The following is a 20,311-nucleotide window of genomic DNA, read 5'->3' as shown; positions in this document are numbered from 1 at the left end:
CAATTACCTACCAGCAAGCCTTGGTTGGTCTGATATATAAATACTTGGTCACGTGCCAAGTATAACGCTGTTTAAAAATGGCATTGTTACTGTTTAGCTGAATAAAATGATGGCACTTTTTTTCTGTACAAAAAAATTTAGAAAAATGTTACTAGACAAAGATGTTGGTGCTGTATGTGTTGAAACTGTTTTACCTCTGCTCCCTGCTGAGCAGTAATGTCCAGCTTCCACTCCGGCTGATCATACGGATGGAACTTGCTTCCCTGAAGTGCTCAGTTAATTGGTTTTCTTCAGCAGAGAAAAAAAACAGCTTCTTCCTTTGAAAACTCATTTGTTTTGATATACTCATTCTGAGGCCAGAGATGTGTCTGCTTTAATCTCTTGCATATATTTCTTGAACTACGTAGGTAATTACTAGATAACCGTGAGTGAACTTTCAGCACTGAGCAAACATAAACATAGGGTCCTTGTCCGGTTTGGTGAACTGAGTATCTTTCCACGTCTAAAGTTGTGACTCTTACCAACTAAGACGTCAAAGGTGCACTTTGTGTGCGGCTTTGATCCTGCTGGCAAAAACTTTGTTTGCAAAAAAAAAAAAAATTCTTGGATTGCAGATTGTGCAAAGAAGAAGAGGCCATACCCATCACTACCCTTTTGCATGGGCAAGAGATGACTATTGAACAAGGGCAGTCGCTATTTGTTCAGAAAGTGGTTGAACAGGAATGCTTGTTGCTGTTTTCTGGCTCAGAATTTTATGATATAGAACATAAAGTAATAAATCATGGGGAAATGAAAGAATAGCACTGGAACCCTAGGATTATTGTTACACAAGGATTTCTAGTAGTGATTGGATGAGGTATCTGGAATCTGCTTCTCCATGCCAAGGCATTTCCACTGATTCCTTGGTTTGTAATCAGGTAAATCTAAAGCCAGCCATAGAGCAATGCAGGAAAGAAAATCTGTCAGTTCCCCCATCAACACAGTCGGTGTTGATGAGGGAATCACTCCTGAAGAGTCATTGTGTTCTCCCAGCAGGGGAGCTGTCCTCACCTGGAGAACACAGTGATTACAGCTAGCAGCTATAATAGCCACTGGCAGTAAATGCATGTAAACCCGACAGGCTGACTTGTACCCATGTTGGTCCTTTGATCAACTCTGGTACATTCAGCCTGCCCATACACGATTCGAATCTCTGCCGGTTCCTTCTAAACCAGCTGAGATTTGAACCGTCTATGGCCGGCTTAAGACTGAAGCGTTGAAGGGCCATTTGTCTACGTAGAAAGACTTTATCACCAGAAGAAAGTGTTTTGGAGGTCAGAAAAAATCCCCTTCATCAGGGCTTGAAGTAAGATAAATACTGGATAGGATGTAAAATACATGGTGGTTAAACAGGGCACACATTATTGCATAGTCTGTCAGCAGCTGGTTTGAGTAGCTGCAGACTGTGCCCTAAGGGCTCGTTCACATTATGGTGCACAGATGTCCGTTTTTCTGTATGCAGTCTGCAAGGGCACAACAAAATGAATTGTTCTCTATGTGCCCTGTTCATACCACAACACTAGTCTCACGTGCAGATTTTTTTCTGCACAGGAATCGGCAAGGTATAGAAAAACTAATTGCAGCGTGCATGAAAACTGATGTAAACTGATGGCTCTGCAAGTGAAATCTGCATGACAGTTTCCATCACTTTTTTTGTGCGTATGATGTGAACAAGCCCTTAACCACATGCTGCCCAGCCACTGTAGAAATACAATGGCAGGACAGCACGGTTGGGCAAAACAACGTTTTAAAACGTGTGTTTTCAAAACAGGTAGGGGGCGCGTGCGAGGCGCACCACCGCCCTACCTGTGCCGCCGATCACGGCTGCGGATGTCAGTCGCCGGGTCAAAGCCGATCGTTACCAGCTGTGTCCCGGCGATTAGTGGCAATCACTGACAGAGAGCAGGGCTGCAGTAGCTCTGCTTTCTGTCAGTTCCCTGACAGCTCCTGACAGGCTGATCGGGAGAGAAGAGTTTATCTCTCCCGATCAGCGTGTCCCCCCTGCAGTACACACCCCCGCCCCCTAGTAAAACACTCCCCTCACACAGTTAACCCTTTCACTGAATATTAAAGTTAACCCCTTCCTCCCCAGTGCCATTAGTACAGTGTCAGTGTTTTTTTTTTTTTTGCACTGATCACTGTATTGGTGTCACTGGGGATGTCAGTGACCCCAAGTCAGTTCCCCCCCAGTGTCAGAATGTCCGCCGCAGTCCCGCTATAAGTCCCTGATCGCCGCCATAAGTCGCTGATCGCTGCCATTATTAGTATAAAAAAATTAAAAATCCCAGTATCTTTCCCGTCATTTGTAAACGCTATAACTTTCACGTAAACCAATTAATTTACACGTATTGGGTTTTTTTTTAGCAAAGACATGTCGCAGAATGCATTTTGGCAGAAATTTATGACTAAATTTGATTTTTAAATTTTTTTTTACTGGACATGTTTTATAGCAAAAAGTCAAAAATATTGTTTTTTTTCCTCAAAATTGTCAGGCTTTTTTTTTATAGCGCAAAAAATAAAAATTGCACAGGCGATCAAATACCACCGAAAGAAAGCTCAATTTGTGGGAAAAAAAGGATGTAAATTTCATTTATGTACCGTATTGCATGACCGCGCAATTGTCCGTTAAACTAGCGCAGCGCTGTATAGCAAAAAATGGCGTAAATTGCAGTATCTATACCATAGTTTGTAGACGCTATAACTTTTACACAAAGCAATCAATATACACTTATTGGGATTTTTTTTTTACCAAAAACATGTAGCAGAATACATTTTGGCCTAAATTTATAACTAACTTTGAGTTTACTATTTTTTTTTTATAGCTGAAAGTAAAAAATATCATTTTTCTTCAAAATTTTTGGTCTTTTTTTGTTTATAGCGTGAAAAATAAAAAGCGCACAGGTGATCAAATACCACCAAAAGAAAGCTATATTTGTGTGAAAAAAAGGGCGTAATTTTCGTTTGGGTGCAGCATTGCATGACCGCGCAATTATCAGTTGAACTAGTGCAGCGCCGAGTAGCAAAAAGAGGCCGGGGGGTAAATCCTCAGGAGGGCAAGTGGTTAAAATCTGCCTGGTTTAACCACCATGTACTTTACATCCAGTCCTGTATTTACTATCTTAGTCAATCCCTGATTAAAAGGGTGTTTTATTACACTTGAAACATGTTGGTTTCATGATAAGGTCTCCGATAAATTTATATCTTGAGGATTAAGTGTGGCGCTTCAGTCTTGGTTTTATAAAATTTTAAGTGGCAGTGAAGTATAGCACTGATGCCAAAAACTATCCAGGATGCTGAATAATTTATCCAAAGTCTATTTGTAAAAATGCCATGTGGGAAAATTGATCAAGCTGAAGGTACCATATACCAGCTGAAAGGTGAAGTCAGACTAAGGCTGGCCATACATTATACAATTATCTGCAGATTTTCTGCCCAATTTCCTTTAGATTTACCTTCAACTATGTAGTGCAAGGGCCTGCCTAATTGGATACAACTGAAAGTGTTGTTTAGGTTTGTCCTCCTATTATACAGTTTTTGGTAAATCTAAACCAAAAATCTGCAGATAATTGTATAATGTATGGCCAGCCTTACAGAAAGAGCCTCCAGGTTTTATTGCCAAAGCTTAATTGAACAAGCTGAGGTTAAAAGCTGATTGATTACCATGCACAGCTGCACCAGATTCTGAGTGAACCAGTTTTAGTTATGCAGGCCATAGATGGGTCGAAAATTGGCCGAAAATAAAATCGGCCGATTTTCGGATCGTTAGTGGGCTATTTGTTCGGCCGTTTTTCGGGATTTTGGCCGTTTTTTTTTTTTGGTAAAGTTGGAAAAAAAGTGGCCGATTTTCGCGGCAATAGTGGGCAAATCGGCCGATTTTTTACCGATAAAAAATCTGCGCATGAGCAGTGACCTGCAAGAGGAAGACAAAAAGAAGAAAAAGAAGAAGAGGATGAGGATGACGATGATGAAGAAGAAGAGGATGAGGATGAAGAAGAAGAGGATGAGGATGAAGAAGAAGAGGATGAGGATGAAGAAGAAGAGGATGAGGATGAAGAAGAAGAGGAAGGAGAAGAAGAGGATGAGGATGAAGATGAAGAAGAAAATGATGAGGATGAAGAGGAGGATGAGGATGAAGAAGAGGAGGATGAGGATGAAGAAGAGGATGAGGATGAAGAAGAAGAGGATGAGGAAGAAGAAGAAGAGGATGAGGATGAAGAAGAAGAAGTAGGATGAAAATAAGAGGAATTCCAGTCCAGCAAAAAGTGTCTCTGCAGAGAGCTCCGCTATTTCTGACAGTTTTCTGACAGTTCTTTGACATTTACAGCGGTTGCAACATTGTATCTATTTGTTTCCGAATAAAAACATCTGTATCCTAAATGGAAACAAATAGATACAATGTTGCAACCGCTGTAAATGTCAAAGAACTGTCAGAGAACTGTCAGAAATAGCGGAGCTCTCTGCAGATACACTTTGCCGGCTGTAGACGGGATGAAAATCGGCCGATTTTTTTTTTTTTTTTTTTTTTTTTTTTTTTTTTACCATTGATGGTAACGTCGGCCACTTGAACGACCGATTGTTCGTTTTTTTAAAAGAAAAATCAGCCGATTTTCGACCCATCTATGGCCTGCATTAATCTACCTCTCTGTTGTAAGCTGATAGTCTTTTAGGTGGGCTTACTAGATGAGAAAGGTCAGGATGGTCATCATCCATATGATGTTGACCAATATCACACAGAACGGGCAGAGGGTGGTAAACAGTGTTGGCTGCGGTACAGTCTGCAAAAAGCCCAGTGACACAAGCCCTGTAGCTTGTATATCTTTTGACACTTAAATTACATGCATAATTGTGTGTTCTAAGTCGTGTTTGAGCTTTATTTGCTGTTCCTTTGGGCCAGTTTTTTAAATAAGTTATCACTCTTGCATAAGTTATCCTCCTTGGTCCTGGACCATCTAATATGGTTAACTTGTACTACAAGTTGGTTGCATTAAAACACATAAGAGTTTAAAAAAAACAACAAAAAGGGGGGGGGGGGGGTTCTGTGCACATACCATAGCATGCTTAAGCTGGCAGTGGTGGAGGAGGGTGCGGACACGTTGTGGTCTCCTTCTTAAAGAATGGTCAATGACCATAAAAATGTATTTAGGGGATCCTCTAATTTTGCGTATTAGGGGTCCTAACTTCAAATAATAAACATATTCGCTTCAGTTAGAAAATGTACAAAGGTGCTTTTTGTGCATATTGGTGTTTTTAGATGCACTGTAACAATTGTCTTATAACAGTCTTTATATCTCTTTTATGTGAAATAGGCTCTGAATTGTGTGCCTGTGATTCCCTGATCTTCTACTTGGAAAACCATTACTCTTCTTTGTATGAATAATTTTTTTGCTGCTGATAAGAAGGAAAAGTCAGAAAGAAGGCCCCTGGGTAATACACAATTAGAAGTGAGTTTGGAAGAACTGGGCTTTGAGATGCCTCAGGTGAGTTTCACTTTCATTTTAAAGTGTAGTTAAAGTGGTTGTAAACACCGGTGAAGTGACTGGCCGCAGATGATATACAGAGATGAAACTGATCATCCTACATAAGTTGTACAGATCTATCTGGAGCCATCTTTCCCCTACATCCATTCAAAGTGCAGAATTTACACAGGATCTCTCCATTCTGAAAAGCAGGGGGCAGGAGCTGAAGTTACACTATGTGTAACACAGGAACAGAGCTGAGGCTGTCAATCTGCTGGAGGTCTCTCCTTTTCACCATTTTTCTTTTTCTCTTGGTGTCAATAAAACTTGTCAGAAGTGATTAATGCTGATAGCTGAGGAAAGAGGCAGCTGACAGCAATGCCACTTAATTCCCCGGATTGAGACAAGTACACACCATAGAGGAATATGTTTTGTTCATTTTTCATGTCTGAGGTTTACAACCACTTTAAGTTTTAAACGTATGTATAGATGACTTTCTCTAGTTCTGTGTGGTGTCACCAGTGGCCTTGTCACTGCACTGGCCAATGGGTAATAAACTAAAGGAGACACATAACATCTCTCTCACAGCACAGTGCATGCTATTCTTTTCTTCTGCAATAATGTCATCATAGGGGCTGCAAAAGTCTTCAATCTGCCAAATATCCGGCAGCACTTCCTCATGATGCATGGCACCTTGTTTGATACCAGTCATGTGCCTATATCTTAGTATAAGCAAGAACACAGCTGCACAAGTGACAGTCACCTTGTGGAAGGGATTCCTGTGGACTGGCATGGTCACCAGGTATTTTATATAATGTAGGAAAGTGCTTTCACTAATCTAAACCTGGTATTTATTTAGTTCTGAAGTTAGAAGCTGATTGGCTACTATGCACAGGTGCACCAGATTTTGCACTCTTCAGTTTTAGTAAATCAACCCCATGTTGTGAACAAGACCTAATGCAGGCCATAGATGTGGAGAAAACTGGCTGATTTTTCTTTAAAAAAAATGAAAAATCAGTCGTTCAATTGGCCGACGTTACCACAAGGGTAAAAAAAAATGGCCGATTTTTCATCCCGTCTACAGCCGGCAAAAAGTGTCCCTGCAGAGAGCTCCGCTATTTCTTTGACATTTATAGCGGCTGCAACATTGTATCTATTTGTATCCATTTCGGATACAGATGTTTTTATTCAGAAACAGATACATTGTTGCAGCCGCTATAAATGTCAAGGAACTGTCAAAGAAATAGAGCTCTCTGCAGGGACACTTTTTGCCAGACTGAAATTCTTCTTCATCATCATCCTATTCTTCTTCTTCATCCTCTTCTTCATCCTCTTCTTCTTCTTCTTCATCCTCTTCTTCTTCTTCATCCTCTTCTTCTTCTTCTTCATCCTCTTCTTCTTCTTCATCCTCTTCTTCTTCTTTCTTCTTCTTCTTCTTTCTTCTTCTTCTTCCTCTTCCTCTCCTTCTCCTTCTTCTTCTTCCTCTCCTTCTTCTTCTTCCTCTCCTTCTTCTTCTTCTTCTTCTTCCTCTCCTTCTTCTTCTTCCTCTCCTTCTTCTTCTTCTTCCTCTCCTTCTTCTTCTCCTTCTTCTTCTCCTTCTTCTTCTTCTTCTTCTTCTTCTTCTTCTTCTTCTTCTTCTTCTTCTTCTTCTTCTTCCTCCTCTCCTTCTTCCTCCTCTCCTTCTTCTTCTTCTTCCTCCTCTCCTTCTTCTTCTTCTTCTTCTTCCTCCTCTCCTTCTTCTTCTTCTTCTTCCTCCTCCTCTCCTTCTTCTTCTTCTTCCTCCTCTCCTTCTTCTTCTTCTTCTTCTTCTTCTTCCTCCTCTCCTTCTTCTTCTTCTTCTTCTTCTTCTTCTTCCTCCTCTCCTTCTTCTTCTCCTTCTTCTTCCTCCTCTCCTTCTTCTTCTCCTTCTTCTTCCTCCTCTCCTTCTTCTTCTTCTTCTTCCTCCTCTCCTTCTTCTTCTTCTTCCTCCTCTCCTTCTTCTTCTTCTTCTTCTTCCTCCTCTCCTTCTTCTTCTTCTTCTTCTTCCTCCTCTCCTTCTTCTTCTTCCTCCTCTCCTTCTTCTTCTTCCTCCTTCTTCTTCTTCCTTCTACTTCTTCCTCCTTCTTCTTCTTCATCTTCTTCTTCTTTCTTCTTTTTGTCTTCCTCTTGCAGGTCACTGCTCATGCGCAGATTTTTTTATCGGTAAAAAGATCGGCCGACCTTTTTCCAACTTTACCGATCAAAAAAATCTGCCAAAATACCGAAAAATTCGGCTGATTTTTGACCCATTTATGGCCTGCATAAGCATGTGTATTTTTCCAGCGTGTGAGTCATTTAATGGTGCACAGTGAAACTCTTTTTACACTGCAGTATATTTCAGACATTTTTTCCAGGGCCTCTCCTCTTCTATGAAGAAGACTGGAGACTGATTTTGAATTCCCGAGGACTTTAAAACCCTGGCCTACTGTAACTGAACTGAAGCATTAGAAACTCTGCTTTGATGTGTCACTACCTTGAAACAGCAAATTTTATTGGATATTCTTTTATATTTGTGGTTGAATTTTTTTACGTCATAACATTGAGGAAGTTATTTACTACTGCACAATAGAGGTGTTGTCTCCATGAAGGGAAGTCGCTGTTTGAAATTTCTAAAGAATGTTTATTCAGAGCCACTATTTTTTTACTTTAGGGGTTATGAATGCTTTGTTTTGCTTTAAAATAACTCTGCATATTAAGTTTTAATGTAAAAAGTGATCTGCACTAAAAATTAACTCCAAACCAAAAATGGCCACTTTGGGTACACAAAATTCCTACCCATATAGTACCTTTTTAAATGGTCACGGTAACAATTTAAATGAGCTGCACATAAGCTGGCAATACATTGAATAAAAGAATTCCATTGCTTTTTTTTTTTTTTTTTCCCATCCACATTAAGCAGCATAGATAGTAGCAGAGGAATGTCAGCTGCTGGCTACTGTATTTAGCAGCCAATACTCCAGCAACTGCTGAATACCTGCATAGTTCATACATCTGATTGGTTACAAATGCTGTTTTTGCTGAGAAATTTTCAGACTGGTTTGTTCAACAAACGTCAATTGAAAAATAGACTTTTGTCAACCAGGATTGGGGCGGGGGTATTGGGTTGCCCACTGGCCTGTTTTTGGCTTAAATTATGACCAATTCAGCAGGAAAGTCCTCATTAATGGAAAGTTTTTGGGTTAGATGTATGAACTGCTGACCTGTTTCTGGAGGTGCATGAGTGCTGAATGATGTTGGTTTTATAACTAACAACTGGGCAATTTATTTCATATAACCTTTTATACAATATATGAGACACCACTTGTTTATGTTGTTTACTTAATTTACTTTTTGGACTTTTCACACAGCCAAATGTCAGCGGAATGGACCCTCCATTTGGAGATGCTTTTCGCAGCCCAGCTTTTGCTGAGCAGACATTAATGAGCACAGACCTCCTAGCAAGTAGCTCAGACCCAGACTTCATGTATGAACCGGTAAGTCATCACAGTAGTGATAATGCAAGACTTCTTTAAAACCATGCAGACTTTCCACTCATGGTTTTGTGTATTTACTTTTAACAGGGTTAGGTAATTTATAAAGCCATACATTTGCCAGCGAAACTAGGTGGATCCCAGGGTAACTGTACCTCACCCTCTTTGTCTGCAGTATAAAATATGGGGTCACTGCCCATTTCAGATAAATCTGATGACTATAATATTAGTGGTGGTGATTAGAAGCCTTTCCATGCTCAGGGTGTGCCTCTTCATGTACAAGGACCCTTTTGCATGAAAAATGAGACAAGAGAGCATAAAAAGCTCTCTTCTGTATGTATCATACCACAGTATTGCAATAACTTTCTCAATACTGCATCCAGAAGGACTTAACCACACTGTGCTTTAACCGATAGCCTACAGGGCACTTATACCCCCTTCCTGCCCAGGCCAATTTCTAGCTTTCAGCGCTGTCGCACTTTGACAATTGTGCGGGCATGCAACATTGTACCCATATGAAATTTGTATCATTTTTTTGTGACAGAGCTTTATTTTGGTGGTATTTAATCACCTCTGGATTTTTTATTTTTTCTTAAACAAACCAAAAACCACTGAAAATTTTGAAAAAAAAACGTTTTTTTCTTAGTTTTTGTTATAAAATTTTGTAAATAAGTGATTTTTCTCCTTCACTGATGTGCGCTAATGAGGCTGCAGTGATGGGCACTGATAGGATGCACTGATGGGCATTGACAGGCATCATTGATTGGCACTGAAAGGCAGCACTGATACATGTCACTGATAGGCAGCACTGTTAGGCGGCACTGACTGGCACTGATGGGTGACACTGAAAGGCAGCTCAGATGGGCACTGATATGTGGCATTTATGTGCACTGGTAGGTACTGATATGTGGCATTGATGTGGCACTGATGGGCACTGGCACGAGGCACTGATGAGCACTGACACAAGGCACTGATGGACACTGACAGGTGGCGCTGCTGGGGCTCCACTGATCATCAGGGTACACTGATCATCAGTGAACATGTCCCCTCCGCGGAAAGCCAATTACTGGCTCTCCTCTCCTCACAAGCTGTCAGCGTGACAGCTCGTGAGGAGAGAAATGCCGATAAACAGCATTTCCCTGTTTACATGTGATCAGCTGTGATTGGACACAGCTGATCACATGACCGAGCCGACATCCTCGGCTCTTTCCGTGATCGGTGATCCGCTGTGTCCGAGGGACACAGTGCACCCCCCATCACCGCGCGCTCTCTGAGCCGCGCATGCGCGGTGAGAATGGGAGGACATCATATGACGTCCTCCCAGAACGAGAGAACCACCTTGCGTCCGTCATATTACTACATGGCGGGCGGGAGGTGGTTAATTTCTGTTTTGGAAATGCTTGACAGATGAGTATGACCCCTTTCCAGCATCCTGCAAACCCTATTGACCCAAATGGCTTTCCCTTGGCACTTGAAGGGGTGGGGAAATGAGGCTGAATGTTATCTGCCTTTTTTTTTTTTTTTTTTAAGCGGCTTCTGTAAGGAGACCTGCCAAGAGAGCAGAGAAGCCATACTGTCCAAAAATTTCACAAACTGTTCAGCAGGGACAAAAAAGCCTATCATTTTTTATTAAACAATTTTCTTGTATATCTAAACACTTTCATTTAATGTCATCAGAAGATTTTTTTTTTCTGTGGTGTAATAACTAGTTAAGTTTCAGGATATGTATGCTGCTTTAAATATTGCTGTTATTCTTTTCTTTTATATTTATACATTCATTTAGGCCAATTAGAACTCAAGGTATACTGAGAGAATTACTGAGACAGGAGAGTTGCAGTTCTCATATACTGAAGCTGCACTGTTGTTTGTCTACCCCTCTTCTCCATTGCCAATTCACAGAATTTTTCATATTCTGTGGACCATTCTTGTTCCATGAATGGGAAAGGAGAGGGAGGTGTGGACAAATGACAGTGCAGCTTACACCTTGTGAAAGTTAACTCATCCCTGCACTGCAGATGGAAAAAAAACCCCCAAAAACCTACCTGGAAATACTTCAATAAAGTAAAAGTAAATGCAAATCTTTCGTGTGTGCTGGGGTCTGATAATAAGGAATCGTTTAGCTGCCATGTATAAGGTAGATTTTGGAGACCTATGGCTTGAAATGTACTTGGTCTGATAATAAGGAATCATTATTCGCCATGTATAAGATACGTTTTGGAGACCTATGGCTTGGAATGTACAAGAGACCATATGATGGTATGACCAAGCGCATGGAATGATATCGGCACCATTAGATCTAGCTTTTGAATTGTCGGGTGAGAAAATAAGGTGTAATCCCTGGCTCCTATATTATGTGCCCTCCAGACGTCTATTAATTTGAAGTCAAAATAAGAATCTGACTAAACATTTAGGGAAGGTTTTAGTTAATATAGAAGACCTGCTTCTGTCCAGGGCTGGCAACAAGGTTGAAGTCGCCACCTACAAATGTGAGGGGAAACGACATGAAAAAGGAGGCGTGTGCTTCACAGGGGGCAGTTACATTAGCGATTTAGACACTTCCCAGTCTGACCTACTGTCAGTATCTTTGTATACTTGTAGCTTGAAAGGAACAGAGCGGTGAATAAAAATATCCACACCTTTTTTTTTTTTTTTTTAAGCCGAGCATAAGGTATAATAAGCTTGAGGCAAGGCTTTGTGAAAGAATTTAGGGTGGCTAGTAGAAGAAAAATTAGTTTCTTGTAGAAGGAGTATCTTAGCCCCCAATTTGCAAAAAATGCCTTCTGCCTCTTATTTGGGGAATTAAAGCCATGGACGTTGTGTGAGATAGTTTTAATATACATCTTGAGATGTCAACCAGAGGACTATAGCCCTGATGGTATCAATCAGGGTGGTAGACAGATAAAGCGGGGGGGGATGAAAACCTCACGGCTCTGTTCTTCTAGAGGCAGATAATGCTTAGTCAGGCAATTATTGAATGTACAGTCAACACATACAATATATGGTAGGAACAACAGGGCAACTTAAAAAAAAAAATCCCTATACTTGCCTGTTCTGCAGTCGCTCCAGTCTGCTCCCACATTGAGCTGTCAGAGGTGGCTTCAGCTTGCAGGAGAGGCAGCCAGCAAAAGAAGCCCCATAGTAAGTCTATGGGTGATGTCACTTCCCAGCCATTGTCCGCTGTCTTCAGCACACAGAGGATGTCGCTGGAGGCAAGAGTGGCTGCAAAACAGGTAAGTATAGCAATTTTTTTTTTTCTTCACAGGGCTAGATCAAATACGCTTAGAGTGTGGCTGAGTAGATCTAGAGTTGGTTAGGATTTGCCTTCTAAGGAAAATGTGTCCTTGTATTCTACCACCACCTAAGAAGTGATTGCAAACTGCTGCAAGCACCCAAATGTGTTCCTACAAACCAATCAATTCTATGAATTGATGCTGCGCTGTTCCCTTAAAAATATAAGTAGAAATCCAATCCAAGTGAAATAATAAATAAAATTTTAGAAAACTTCATCATACCAGCCATGAGTGTTAGGTGAATAAAATTAAACCAAATAAATAATATACTTCAAATTAATGCCCAGATGAGCACCCCCTCAGTAATAACAAATATTGATATATGATATAATTAAACCAAAGTGCATAATATAAAAAATGAATGACTCAAGTAAACACCTGGCTGGGCACCACTAAAAAATGGTGACACTAAATAAACATAAATCGAATACAGTGCATGTATCTGAATGTACATAAATTGCAAATATTAATTCTTGGTAAACATCCGGCTGAGCACCTCTCCATTACCAGGTAATCATATCATGTGAATAGTATGTGTGCAAAAAGTAAAGTCAAAATAAAGATTTCAAAATAAAACCCTTCCAAATAGTCTGTTATGCAAAATCTTCAATCGTAAGATAAATTCACAGGTGACGTTCTACTAAGCTAATCACCACTTGTGCTCCTCCACTTTCCAGCGTGCACGGTCACCTTAATGTTTGACCTATAGGCTATATAGGTCACATGCACTCTTATTAGATTTAATCTCCAGACAGATCTCTTGGATATCTCCACATGCATGGATTATTTACAGTCTCCCTCCAATCAGCCAAACATAAGAAATTGAGGACTTCCCATAGTGTAGTAAATTCTTTTCATTTATAAAAAGCTACTCACATGTTAAAATTGGGTCCACAGACCCATACAAGCATGTATAGCAATATAACATAGGGCTGGATATAGCAGGATGGCGGCTGCCATCCACAACCAAGTGACATTGCCGGCCATTTACTTTGATATATATTATTTATTTGGTTATTTTTTATTCACTTAACACTCATGGTTGGTATGAAGTTATAGAGGTTTTCTGAAATTTGATTTATTATTTCACTTGGATTGGACTTGTATTTATTATAATTTTAAGGGTGCAGAATAATTTTAAATATTTATAGGATTTGCCTTTACTTCCACTTTAAAGTACAAAACTTTTACCTTATTTGTACTCTCTATTTTTGATTGTCATTAGGCACTTTTCTGAATAAAAATGTAATGTATAAAAAAAGCCATATGGATGACAGATGCTTTTCAATATATTGTTTCTTCTGAACAGGACAGAGAACTGGGATACCAACAAAGCCCAGCAGATAATTTTCTGCTATTCGAGGACTGCAAAGACTTGGAATTATTTGACTCATTTGCTGGTATCCTTGGAAACAGTCCACCCTTAACATCTCGCTGGGAGCAGTGGGACACGTATTGTGAGGATCTAACCAAGTACACCAAGCTAACTAGTTATGGTATATGGGGAACGAAAGAGGTGGATTATCTTGGTCTTGATGACTTTTCAAGTCCCTATCAGGATGAAGAGGTTATTAGTAAAACACCCACTCTTGCTCAGCTAAACAGCGAGGACTCTCAGCCAGTCGTAGACTCTCTTTGCTACATGGAGAGCTTCCCTGGAGGTAAAGCCACATTTTTTTCAGGAAAGAAGGTGGCATCAGGAAGGGTGGCTGCTCCGGTTTGTTCAGCTAAGACTACCCCTGTCGAAGTGCCATCCCCTGACTGCTCCCAGAAAGCTGCCAAGACAGCAGCAAGTACCCAGATGGTAGCAAAGACTAATATTTCTTGTGATGAGAAAATTAATATCCATGAAGAGTGCAAGGACTATGTAAAAAAGGCTAAGGTAAAGATCAGCTCAGCACTTCCAAGCCGACCAACAAGCACTGTGGTTGCCATAGATGCAGCCAAGGAAAATACTTGTTTTTGTGGCGCTGTAGCCAAAAAACAGGAAAGGACAATTGGAGAGCCCTCCATAGGCCGACGAAGCTGTGCCATTTTGCCTTTCAGAGAGACTCAAAAACTTTTCTGTCCTCCGCAGAATGTGGCCACAATTGGTATTGTGGAAGCTAGTGTTACTGTTTCAGCTTCTGTGTCTGATCCCTCACAAAAGAAAGAGGAGCACAACTATTCACTTTTCATCTCAGAGGGGCTTACCGAATCAGCCATCAAGACCGAAAGCCAGCAGGACAATGATGAGGATGAGGAGGTTGATTTGGATGAAGAAGAACATGATGAAGGATTTGGTAGTGAACATGAGCTGTCTGAGAATGAAGAGGAGGAGGAGGAAGAGGAGGAAGAAGAAGAGGAGGAGGAGGAGGAGGAGGAAGAAGAAGACTATGAAGATGACAAGGATGATATCAGTGATACCTTTTCAGAGCCAGGTATGTTTTCTTTGTCAACTGTTGGGCAAATATTGCCACACATGCTAAGTGATAAAGGGAACCTGTGCTGAGAGAAATATAGATGTTACCACTGCGATGCCTGTTTCTGAAAACATTTGTTTCCTGGCTGCCATACTGATATATGCTTCAGTATATTTCTAAACTACTCACTTAGCATAACTTTGTAAATAAATAGTTCCAGTTTCATTGTCTGAATGCTTGCTCCAAATTGTTGAGACTGGCATTATGTATGTTAGCCAGACAGCTAGCATGAGGCCAGCAGTTTTTTCTCAACACTGAAAAACTTTGAAGGGCATTGGTCTATGCTGAGTAATATTTTGCAGTATGCTATTTTATGTTCTTTTAGATGAAGGTGTATAAAAAAGACTGATATGTAAAGGAACATTTAAAGCTTTTTCTTGGATTTACTGAAAGTGGTAGTAAACTGTAAAAAAAAAAAAAAATTCATCCCTGAAAGTTAAGAGCATAATGTGCTAGTATGTATACTAGCAAATTATAAAAGTCTTGCCTTAAAATGAAACCCTCCAGTGGTGCGCGTTTAAAATCTTCTGCCTTACAATTCCTGCCTGTTCACCATTTTTTTTTTTTTTTTTTTTTAACTTAATGCTCCACTTTAAGACCTGCTAGACCACTTCAGGCGGGCCCCTTTTGCACGTATAGCTATGTAAAATATTAAAGTGTGTATACTGTTTAAAACCCAGTAATACATGGTCTCACCCTGCTTGGCACATGATCAGTTGCTCTCCATTTTTAGGCGCTGACGAATTTTGTAGAGGCCGATCTGCTAACAGCTTTAAGCCCTGGTTCACAAATATGCGGCCGTGTGGGCCACGTTTTGTGTGGACACAAGATCCCATTCATTTGAATGGACTCCCGTGCCCCGTGACACACAGATAAGAAGTCTCTGCACTTCTTCTGAAAACGCAGCCTGCATGGGAACTTCAGTTCCCAGTACAGTTGCGTTTTCCAGTGCAGGCGGTGTGCCATTAGAACTAATGGCACCTGCCCGTGGGTCCGTATTCCTCTGGTGGTGCGGCTGCACGGATTTTCATGCGGATCAGTAGCCTCACCATCTGCACATATGTGAACCTAGCCTAAAACAAAATTAAACCCTCCTGTTCTTTACAGCCAAGGAAGCTGCTTCTGTTTGAACTGCAACTGCCATGGTACTGTACATGTGATTCAGTTATGATACCAGCCATTTGATGGTTTGACAGTTTGATTGCCAGTTAGCAATCCCAGCACTCTAGGAATGTAACTGTTTTTTGAAACTGTTAAATCGATGGGTTTAGTTCTGCTGTATGATTTACTGCTGTTCAGTGGCTCTTGGCTTTAGCAAATTGTAGCCTCTAGCAAGAAGGAATAGGAACAATGCAGGAGGCAATTAACAGCAAAAACTAATTTTTATAGTATTATTACTAAATGTGGAATGAATGTTCCTTGCTAAGAATGTGTTCCTTTTTATCAAGTTGTTATGGGTAAAGTTTCGCTTTAAGTTTTTATGAATATGAAATTAACATTTTAGGTTATGAAAATGATTCTGTTGAAGATTTGAAAGGAATAACTGCCGTGTCATCGAGGAAAAGGGGAAAGCGAAGGTACTTCTGGGAATATAGTGAGCAATTAATGCCTTCTCAACAGGAAGGGATGCTGAGACCGTCTGAATGGAACAGGGACACGCTTCCCAGTAATATGTACCAGAAGAATGGCCTGCATCACGGTACTTACAATTTTCTGCTACCTTAGCCAGTTTCCTTATTCACTAAATGGGCAGTAGTGAGCAATTAGTGATGTTCCGTACTGGGCCTTATTTATAGAAACTGAACAGACTAGGACATTGAAGAGGGCAATCCAGTGAAAATCCAGCTATGATATTTCAGGTACAAGTTGGATAATGAACCCTGATTTTTTTTTTTTTTTTTGCTTTTTTGCTTTGGAAGTAAATGTATTTTATTCTTCACATCTGCTTCAAAATACATTTTATTGTTGTTTGTTTGGTCGTAAAGTGTTTGAGAAAGTGGCCTATTTAGGACTTGGATTGCACTGAACATACATATTTATTACATTATGTGTGTTCTTGGTCCTGAACTTTGTTATATTGTTTTACTGTGTACATTTTATATGCTATAGTTGACCAGCAGTGTTTTTACTGCACAATGTTATGGGTGAGATAATGGGGAGTTACACCAGTTAACCAAGCAAATAGAAGAAAAGAAGAAAATAGAAGGTTAAAAATACTCATATGAAAATTATCTACAAGATCATAACAGAGCCAGCACTGCTGGTCCCTTCACCTCTCGGTTCAGCAGACTGCAGCTCACCGCTCTCCCTGTCCTCCAGCAGAACACAACTTGATAATGTTATTGGCCTCACAGCCCCACCCCTTTGATGCATATTGTCCAGTCATAAGATTTCTTCAGATGCCTGCCCTGCTGACTGGATGATATGCATTAAAGGGGCAGGGCTGTGAGGCCGACAACATAAACTAACTGTGTGCTGCTAGAGGACAGGGAGAGTGATATGGTGAGCTGCAGTCTGCTGAACTGAGAAGAGAAGGGATCGGCAGTGCAACAAAAAGCACAGCAAACAGATCACACACTACTACTATATTGTACGATCCAGCAGCCTTCATTTGGGGTGTCATTAGTTTAACGCTGACACTCGCTGTAGAGCACAAGCACAGTGCTTTTTAAAACGCACAAAGAATGCGAGTTTCCTGCACTGTGTATTGGCGTGAACTGACCCTCAGAGATGAGCTTATGAGCATAATTTACATGCATACATACATGTAAACAGACGCATATGAGTGTAATATATTATATTATATTGGCCATTAGAATATAATATAAATTAATATTCTGGGTCAGTAAAACTCGCGCAATGAACATAAACATACATGCATACATACACGACATAGTGTTCATGAGCCCTAAAAGGGCAACATAAAAGATGACGGTGCTCCATTTCCCAAAGCACACGTCTCCAGTATAATCCTGCAGACATTTCTGGATTTGTTCTTGGGACAGTGTGTGACCGCAGTATTATTTTGGCTATAGAGTATGTTTCCACTGCAGTAATTTAAAGTATTCCATTTAGCAGCATACTATACTTTAGTGACAAGTGCATTATTGTTTTGTGTGCAGGCAAGTACACTGTGAAGAAGTCTCGCAGGACAGATGTGGAAGACCTGACTCCAAATCCAAGAAAACTTCTGCAGATTGGTGGCGAGCTACGTAAACTGAATAAAGTAATCAGTGACCTAACACCGGTATCGGAGCTTCCCGTAACTGCCAGGCCTCGATCCCGCAAAGAGAAAAACAAGCTGGCTTCCAGGTATGTTTGTTATTAGTTATAAATAGGCATTATCAGAATTATGGTTGCTGTAGAACATAAGAGGAAAAAAAAAGCTCCATGCCATGCTTTTTAAAGCTGATTTGTAGGCAGAATATAACATTGGTCACTAGCGTGCCTCTGAGCTCTTTGCAAAGCTTAGTAATATGGCAATTGACTGTGCAGGAACTATGCGCAAGAACAAGCTAGTGACATAGTGGCTTAAGGGGATTGGGGGTAGTGATGGGAAGAAGAGAGATGGAGACACCCCACACACTATAGAAAAAAAAGCCCCTAAGGGAAAAAAAACTACATAGGACTTTAACAGTACCACACCAAAGATTTTATAAAAAAAACTCATTAAATTTTACTTGTACTTCAATAAGTAGTTGTCATATGAACATTGAAATACCCTGTCATCAGGGCACAAAAAGTACATCTGGACATAGTAAAATTACATATATTACATTGTACTGCATTCTATAGAGACAGTCTGACGTTATCCCCTTTAATGACATATTCGATGGAGTATTGATTGCTTAATGCTTTTTCAATTCGTTTCATGGGTCAAAAGCCCACTTCTTCAGGAAGGAAGCATAAGATACATTTCTGTTGAAAATGCTGATCAAAACATATATAAGAACTAGAGAACAAAAACAACCTGCAACGAGTGACTACAGCTGGGACAGCCAGAACCCAATTCTCAGATTTTCTCAAAACAGGAAAGTCAAAAAACCAGAATATTCTTCAATAGTACCATGGGTGGGAGGGGTGAAAATTGTGTAAGGAACGATCCTATTGGTCCTCCATGGTAACTGCTGTCATCAAAATCGTCATGGGTCCCATTCAAATGGTTTTATGGCAGCTTGACACACCCAGTCTGGTCATAGACTGATTGAAATTCAGACGGTCCAGCAGCTGAAAACACGAATCATTGTATTCTGATAGCAGAGAGTCCTGCTGTCAGAACACAAGAAAACAATGTCCTGGGGAGGTTACTTTCCTCTGTCAAACTCATTTGTGTGGATGAAAGAATCTGTTTTTGTTCTTTTTTTTTTTTTTCAGCCCAATGGGTGAAAAAAAAAAACCCCATCTATGGGTCAGCTTTACTCTGCTAAATACTTAGTTTGATTCATGTGAGTAGCCATTGGTGAATATGATATGATGCTTGTCTTTTCTACACTAGTAATAAAATATAGTATACTATAGCTTACAAATGTCAGCAGGGTCTCTTAAGGCTAGATTCACACCTGCCTGCAGTCTGCGGGCTAGTTGTGGGTGCAGGAATCGCACCTGTTCCCACACCTACAACCACTTGCAGCCAGATTGCTCTGCTCTTGCGAGATGCACGAGGCTACCATTCATTCTGAATGGCGCCGCCACGCATTTTAGCCCGCAGCACAATTGCAGATGTAGGAACTGTAGGGAAACCGTATAGTCAAAAAGCCCATGCGGTTTCCTTGCGGCCCATGTTTTTAAAAAGATGCAAGCACCTTTTTCCTATGGGGAAATGGCACAGCAGCCCTGTTAGATGAATGGGCTGCCGTGCCCGAGCAAATGCGGCCGCACAGCCCGCAATAGTGTGAACATAGGCTAAGTGTGTTTCTACTGTTTTCTTGGTTATTCCTCGCTTTTACACTACCCTTTGTTTCATCTTTCCATTAGCATGCATTCTGTATAAGCTCATTATCTTTCTTTCACAGAGCTTGCCGGCTAAAAAAGAAAGCCCAGTATGAAGCCAATAAAGTGAAGCTGTGGGGCCTGAATACTGAATATGGTAAGAAATGGAATGTTTCTATATGGTTGAGCAAGATTCTGGATATTCTGATATGCTTTAGTTTAAGAACATGATATGTGGCTTCATGACCTGTCTCTGTGGCTCCAACTTCTTTTTGGCATTACACACATTGACAGTGGAGCACATGGAATACCGAAGTGGCTTAATTTAATCTGTCCATTGTAGGGTTTATTCTGTATGCTGCATATAGGAGTAAGCATCATTATGTATGCTTTGAATCTTTTATGTATTCAGTATACTACTTTATAACTAAAGGTACTCATTTGGGGTTTGTATTAAAGGACCAGTGCATATCAAACTGATAAGGCAGGATTTGGCAAATGTCTGCATGTTGAACTAACCGCTTGCATTTCATATTTCTGGTGAAAATCTTCTCTATGCATAGATTTATGTCTGCTCATAAAATATATTTTAGCATTTTGTCTGAATATCCTGGCAAGCTGAAAAACAACAGTAATCAGACTTTTTT

At 40.4% G+C, this 20,311-nt stretch overlaps 1 protein-coding gene across 1 annotated transcript in view; it reads left to right on the top strand.

The window, feature by feature from the left end:
- Positions 1-20,311, top strand: part of CREBRF (CREB3 regulatory factor) — a 67,149-nt gene that overhangs the window by 34,177 nt on the left and 12,661 nt on the right. Inside the window, exons 2-7 of the mRNA XM_089687388.1 lie at positions 5,346-5,516; positions 8,861-8,986; positions 13,583-14,693; positions 16,240-16,434; positions 17,858-18,047; positions 19,748-19,821. Of these exons, the coding sequence (XP_089543514.1) occupies positions 5,409-5,516; positions 8,861-8,986; positions 13,583-14,693; positions 16,240-16,434; positions 17,858-18,047; positions 19,748-19,821 (1,804 nt within the window). The 5' untranslated portion in view covers positions 5,346-5,408. The remainder of the gene's footprint in view (positions 1-5,345; positions 5,517-8,860; positions 8,987-13,582; positions 14,694-16,239; positions 16,435-17,857; positions 18,048-19,747; positions 19,822-20,311) is intronic.

This window comes from Staurois parvus, unplaced genomic scaffold, assembly GCF_062004578.1.
Source record: "Staurois parvus isolate SC_StPar_1 unplaced genomic scaffold, SC_StPar_1.0 ptg000424l, whole genome shotgun sequence".
In the NCBI taxonomy this organism is placed as follows: domain Eukaryota; kingdom Metazoa; phylum Chordata; class Amphibia; order Anura; family Ranidae; genus Staurois; species Staurois parvus.
The sequence above is the reverse complement of the archived record's forward strand: the minus strand, read 5'-3'. Positions and strand labels throughout refer to the sequence as shown.